Source organism: Elephantulus edwardii, unplaced genomic scaffold (genome assembly GCF_000299155.1).
Source record: "Elephantulus edwardii isolate Elephantulus edwardi_28Jun2011 unplaced genomic scaffold, EleEdw1.0 scaffold00453, whole genome shotgun sequence".
Classification (NCBI taxonomy): domain Eukaryota; kingdom Metazoa; phylum Chordata; class Mammalia; order Macroscelidea; family Macroscelididae; genus Elephantulus; species Elephantulus edwardii.
Genome location: NW_006400203.1, coordinates 923,365 through 930,025, shown reverse-complemented (window position 1 = coordinate 930,025; position 6,661 = coordinate 923,365). Strand labels below are relative to the sequence as shown.

The following is a 6,661-nucleotide window of genomic DNA, read 5'->3' as shown; positions in this document are numbered from 1 at the left end:
CCAGTCAGAAGAGCAAAATTTAACAGAACAGCAAGCAACAAATGCTGGCGAGGATGTGGTGAGAGTGTAAAATGGTGCAATCACTGTGGAAGGTGGTATGGTGCTTAAGCTGGAGTCCAAGTGATTTAGTAGTAAGCACTCAGATGGTTAATCTGCTTTCATAAAAGATTACAGCTTTGAAAGTCCAAGAGATTCTACTCTGTTTCACAGGGTTGCTTGTGAGCTGGAATTCACTCGATGGCACTAGGTGGCTTGTAGTTACCCTACAGTTCCGCTGCCAACCCAAAGTCAAGTATTTTGAATCCATCAGCTAGCTGCACCATTGGAGAAAGATAGGAAATCTGCTCAGCTACAAATTGGTTCTGATTCGATGGCACTTAACAACACATGGCAATGGGTTCAATTTAGTTGCCCATGCTTCTCTGATATGTTTACTACTTTTTCCAGACTCCCTTGTAATTTTATTTCTTTATAAATTCTGTCATCAGGAAGTGCTGGTGGAAGGCTAGAAGGTCGAAGGACAGAAGAAGAAATCCCTTTTCTCTCTAAGCACTGGCCCAGAGGCATCCCAGTACTAGCTTCACAGTAATTTCTAAATTGCAATAGCTATTCAAGTTCCTAGTTTCTGCTGATCTCAACACTTCTTCTTTTTTGCTCTCTCAGTCTTTAGGGTGGTAGCTATGTCCTGCAATTGCTAATTTTTGTGTTAATCCAACAACAAATTTTGTTCTTTTAGGCTTCTTGACTTGATGACCACCAACAGTATATGTGTAAATAATGCCCTGAATGAAATCTCTTGTTTGAAATGTCTAATGTGGTTTCCTGGGCCATGTCTGATTTGGATTACTAATGCAAAATTCAGCAGTTTATGGGTTCATATTTACCCAGCAGCCTCAGGAAAGAAGGACTAAATGGTCTGCTCCCATAAGATTACAGTCAATAGGGAGCTCCGGTGGCCTAGTGGTAAGAAGCTGCACCACAGTCCCAGAGGTACACAGTTCGAATCCACCAGATTCTCTGCTGGAGAAGGAGGCGCAATCTCCTCCTGTACCAGTCAGATCCAATTTGACAGTGCACATACAAAAAATAATTTTAAAAAATCCCAGTTAAAAAAAATTATTGCAGCATGGTGGTGTGAGAGCAGGAGTTGTGGCAAGCTTTTGGGGTCGACTGCTTTTCCGGGCATGCGTTTGACATGCAGGTTTGCTCTGTCCTCGGGAGTGAGGCTATCCAGCCTGGGCCTAGGGTTTGAACCAGGAGGCGGCCTTAAGCCCAAAGGCAGCTGGGAGAGGAGAGGAGAGGAAGCAGCCATGTTGTTCCTGGTGGGCTGGCTCCTCCCAGGGTCTTGGGAAGTTCTGCTTGACAGAAGGACGGAGCATGGTGGTGTGAGCGCAGGAGTCATGGCAAACTTTTAGAGTCGACTGCTTTTCCAGGCATGTGTTTGACATGCAGGTTTGCTCTGTCCCCAGGAGTGAGGCTAGCCAGCCTCAGACTAGGGTTTGAACCAGGAGGCGACCTTAAGCCCAAAGGGCCCGAGGGCAGGTTCAATTTGTTTTCCTGTCAAACATTCTTCTAGGTGGTGTAACACTGGTCTGTGTGTTGCTGTACAGAGGTAACTCATGGTTACTATGATGCTGAAGACTGTGACAGTGATGTGCCAATTATGGTAATGGGTACCCAGGGTGGACAGTGTTGGCTGGAGCTTCCCAACTAAATCAAGCCTGGAAGCAAGAGTGTCATCCACTTCCGAAATGGCTTGCCTCCGGAAACTCTATGTACGAACAGTGCTCAGGCTGTTCGTTCATAGGGTCGCTATGAGTCGTCTACGACTCGACGGCATCAAACAACAACAACAACAACTGTAAAACCAATGGAGGACAGTTCCACTCTAACACAGGTAGGGCTACCAGGAATTGGAATAGACTCAACAGCAATAGGTTTGGTTTATATTTTAATTGGTCCAGTACTTGCTACAAGAATTAGGATCTATTTCCTACCATCTGGAACACATGTGGCTTTCCAAAGCACTAAAGTACTTGCTAATCCCTTTTAAATAGTCAGTTGGCAAGATGTCACCAATATAAGGCACCAGTGTTATGCTTTATGGGATATCAAGATTATTACATTATTTACAGACAAGATAATGACAAAGAGCAGGATTGGTGACATCATCTGAAGGTTAGAAAAGTACCATTTTTCCTGAAGTATCTGGATCATGACTAATACAACAATCATCTTCAAACTTGGCAATTTGAAAGTAAATAACGTGTGTGTGTGTGTGTGTGTGTGTCTGTGTGTGCATACACACCATCAATTTTATTGTGTTCCCCAAAATACACATTTATAATAATACAATATGGAAATTATGTAATGATCACCCACGAGTTGATCAAGCAATCAGTTATAAAATGATTAAGGGTGGGAAGTAATACCCTTTAGCTTTATCACATCTGCGTAATACCTCAACCTTATGAAAGGAGTTTTCTTGGCATAAGACATGCAGAGAAGGGGGACCTCAGTACTACCAAGACAGAAGATCTAGAAGAGGAACACAAGTTGTTGGGGGCGTTTTTCTCATGGCTCTTTTCAGTTTATTGCATGAAGGAGTCATGCTAGTCCAAGTTAAAAGCGGACCCTAAATGGTGACATTTTACAACCTGTGAGGTTTTAAACTTGTGACAAGGGACAGAAGGGAAATTTTCTACTCATTGCAAAGAAATCCTCACTTAAGCTTCAGTGAGCCACAAGCACTTAAAACGCATGAACTTTCACCTGTTCATCTTTAGCCAGTCCAATCTCTACAAGAAACTGGCATACATCCTTACACAGGTCATCCTGTAGCTGAATTACTTCTACATATTCTAGATGCTCAATCACATGCAAATTTATTCTTAAACACCTTCCCTAGTTTCTTTTTATCGTAATCATCAGTGATCCCTTGGACAATTGTGAGGTTCTTCTTGCCGTTTTGCTGTTAAATTCTTATACGCATATAATCCTCTGTCCCAGCAGGAAGCAGGTCACCACCCTTACTTGCATCAGCAAAGGGGTTGAAAAGGAGGTTCTGGATAACAGACATATGATATGATTCCTTTCTTCAGTGGAACAGGCCTTCGGAAGGCTGAGGCTGGAAAAGGCTGGCAGAGGGCACTGAGTATGGGAAAGCCAGAGGGCTGGAGGGTGAGGCAGTTGAGTTCTCAGCAGTGGCTCAGTGACTAGGGGAATATAAGTTTTGCACCCGCATCTCAGTGCTAGAAAACTCAACACAGGAAAAGGCTAAGGCATATGGTGATCTCCAAGGGATTCTGGGCCTAGAGATGTAGAAAAAAAAAAGGGGGGGGACGACTTTTACCCAGAAGTATCAGAAAAAGCACTTTCTCCTAGACTTTGAACTCCACAGATGGCTTTCAAAGACAGAAATTTATTGTCTTGGGCTTTTGGGGATTTTTAAACTCGAAATTATTACTATTCAGTCAGCAATAATTGAGTCTAAGGCTGTCCATGCACAAACATTGCCCATCTTTTTCCCACAGAGTACCAAGTGGATTCAAACAACCAAAGCATCTTACAAATTCTCACCCCAGAGCTCCTTACTGCCACACAGAGATGATGAGGATGGCATAAAATAGGGTCCAGAGGGTCGTTGAGTGGTACTCTTCTTAATAGCGTCTAACAACAGCAACTGCAACACTGAAGAACAAGGGAATATATTGGAAGGAACCACACCTGCCCTACCTTTCCCTCAAATCCTCTTTATCAAAATTGAATAAAACACGTTAATTGTGTTTAAAAAATCAATCTCTAGATTCAAAGAAGGGAACAAAGCTATTCTAAAACATGTTGGATACAGATGAGGGAGAGATCTGTTTAAAAAAAGATATATGATTGGGTATTATTGTCATGACAGGAGTCCTGAAGGAAGACTGCACAGAGTGGCCTTGGGGGGAGGGACTGAATAACAATGAAAGCATTTTTCTTTTACTTTTCAAAGAGAAGAGTAAATTGGGGTGGAGGGGGTGGGTAGGGAGAAAAATGCAACAATGAATGAATGGAAACCCCTAAATCTCTATAAACTTTATCAAAATGAATTTAACAAGTCAGAAAAGAAAAAATTTAAAAAGCCTATGTTGGATAAACAAGTTTGTGGCAAAATCATTTAGCAGACTACTATAGCTCTGGTGACTTACTGGTAAGGAATTCCACTAACCCAAAGGCATGCAGTATGAATCCACCAGCTTCTCTGCAGAAGAAAAATGGGCAATCACCTCCTGTGGGAAAACCTGCTGGACGGTCAGCTGTGAGTGAGTTCTGACTCAACAGTACCCAACAACATGCATCAATTAACTATAACTGCTGGTCTCTATAAGGAGAAATGCAGCATCAGAATTAGAGGAAGACTCATCAACAATCTGCATTATGCAGATGACACAATCCTGCTTACTGAAACTGAGGAGGACCTGAAATACTTACTGTGGAAGGTCAGGGACTACAGCCTTCAGTATGGATTGAGGCTCAATATCAAGAAAACAAAGATTCTCACCACTGGGCTGATAGACAGCATCAGGATGGATGGTGAAGATATTGAGATTGTTCACAGTTTTATTTGCTTGGCTCCACAATCAACACTCTTGGCACCAGCAGCCAGGAAATTAAAAGACTTATTGCGATGGGAAAGTTTGTGGTTAGAGGCCTTTCTAAAATACTAAAGAGCAATGATGTCCGTCTGGAGACTAAGGTGTGGCTGATACATGTCATGGTCTTTGCAATCATTTGCTATGCTTCAGAGAGCTGGACAATAACAAGGGATGATAAAAAAGAATTGATGCCTTCAAGCCGTGGTGCTGGAGAAAAATATTGAGGGTACCGTGGATTGCTAAGAAAACAAACAGATTCATCCTGGAGAGGATTGAACCAGGCTGCTCCTTGGAGGCAAGGATTATGAGGCTTCGTCTGACATACTTTGGTCATGTTGTAAGGAGATAACAGTCCTTGGAGAGAGACATCATGCTTGGGAGGGTGGAGGGCAGGCACAAGAGGGGAAGGCCCTCTATGAGGTGGGTTGATTCAGTGACTGGGGTAATTGGGATGGGTGTGTCGAAGACAGTGAGATTAGCACAGGACAGAGCAGAGGTTAGGGCTATTGTGCATAGGGTCACTATGAGTCACAGGTGTCTTGACGACACATAACAACAACAACAACAATAATCCATGGTGATGGAAAACACCTTTTCAGAGAGGAGGCACAAAAGAGCCTTTCTAAACTGCTGAAAAGAAGTATATTTTTTATTTTATGTTTATTTTATTATTTTGTGTGTGTGTACTCTCAAATCAGATCTGACTGGTACAGGAGGAGGACATTGCCCCTCCTTCTCCAGCACAGCATCTGGTGGACTTGAACCACGTGCCTCTGGGATTGCAGTGCAGCTTTTTGCCACTAGGCCACCAGAGCTCCCTTGGAAGTATATCTTTTAAGAACTGATCAAAGGACAGAATAAAATAGATCAAAGGAACCTTCTAAGGATCAAATCCCTATGCATATCAACAAACCTCTCCAACAGGGTAAAAAGGAGACTCACAGATCAGGAAAAATTATTTGACAATGACATATCTGTTAAGGGACTCACATCTAAAACTTACAGAATACTCAAGCACACAAGAAAAAGGTAAGTAACTCAAATGCAAAATGTGTACAAGCTATGAAAAGACACTTCACCAAGGAAGAAATCCAGAGGTAAACAAACACAAAGAAATGATCAAAATTCCTACCTATCTGAGAGATGAAAATCAAAACAACTATGAAATTTCATCTCACCCCAGAAACAACAGCAAAATTCGAAAGGACAGCAAACAACAAATGCTAGTGAGATTGTGGAGAGATTGGAACTCTTATTCACTGCTGGTGGAAATGTACAATGCTAAAGCTACTACAGAAGGCTGTTTAGCACTTTCTCAAGAAGTTGGAAATAGAAATAGCATTGGACCCAGCAATCTCACAACTGGGAATATACCCTAAAGAAACCAGAGTCACTACTCAAATATATGTAAGCACACCCAAGTTTATTGCTGCATTATTCATAAAAGTAAAGAGATGGGAGTCCGAGTGGAGCGAGTGAGCTGAGTGGTTGTGCGGTCGCGTCTCGGAGAGCAGGAGCGCTTGCAGCATGGCTGACCAACTGACTGAAGAGCAGATTGCAGAATTCAAAGAAGCCTTTTCACTATTTGACAAGGATGGTGATCGAACTATAACAACAAAGGAATTGGGTACTGTAATGAGGTCTCTTGGGCAGAATCCCACAGAAGCAGAATTACAGGACATGATTAATGAAGTAGATGCTGATGGTAATGGCACAATTGACTTCCCGGAATTTCTGACAATGATGGCAAGAAAAATGAAAGATACAGATAGTGAAGAAGAAATTCGAGAAGCATTCCGTGTGTTTGATAAAGATGGCAATGGCTATATTAGTGCAGCAGAACTATATCACGTGATGACAAACCTTGGAGAGAAGTTAACAGATGAAGAGGTTGATGAAATGATCAGGGAAGCAGATATTGATGGTGATGGGCAAGTAAACTATGAAGAGTTTGTACAAATGATGACAGCAAAGTGAAGAAATTGTACAGAATGTGTTAAATTTCTTGTACAAAATTGTTTATTTGC

The 6,661-nt window shown here is 42.1% G+C and overlaps 2 protein-coding genes across 2 annotated transcripts in view; both read left to right on the top strand.

Annotated features, from left to right (window-relative positions):
- Positions 1-2,841, top strand: part of LOC102845840 (myristoylated alanine-rich C-kinase substrate-like) — a 7,024-nt gene extending 4,183 nt beyond the window's left edge. Inside the window, exon 2 of the mRNA XM_006902810.1 lies at positions 2,787-2,841. Within this exon, the coding sequence (XP_006902872.1) occupies positions 2,787-2,841 (55 nt within the window). The remainder of the gene's footprint in view (positions 1-2,786) is intronic.
- Positions 2,842-6,117: 3,276 nt separating this feature from the next.
- Positions 6,118-6,655, top strand: LOC102874844 (calmodulin-like). The gene has a single exon (XM_006902803.1). The coding sequence runs from the start codon at positions 6,162-6,164 to the stop codon at positions 6,609-6,611; it is 450 nt and encodes a 149-aa protein (XP_006902865.1). The 5' UTR covers positions 6,118-6,161; the 3' UTR covers positions 6,612-6,655.
- Positions 6,656-6,661: the final 6 nt, after the last annotated feature.

Excerpts from the sequence above, each read along its gene's own strand:
- LOC102874844 (XM_006902803.1), top strand. The coding sequence starts at position 6,162 with ATGGCTGACCAACTGACTGAAGAGCAGATTGCAGAATTCAAAGAAGCC.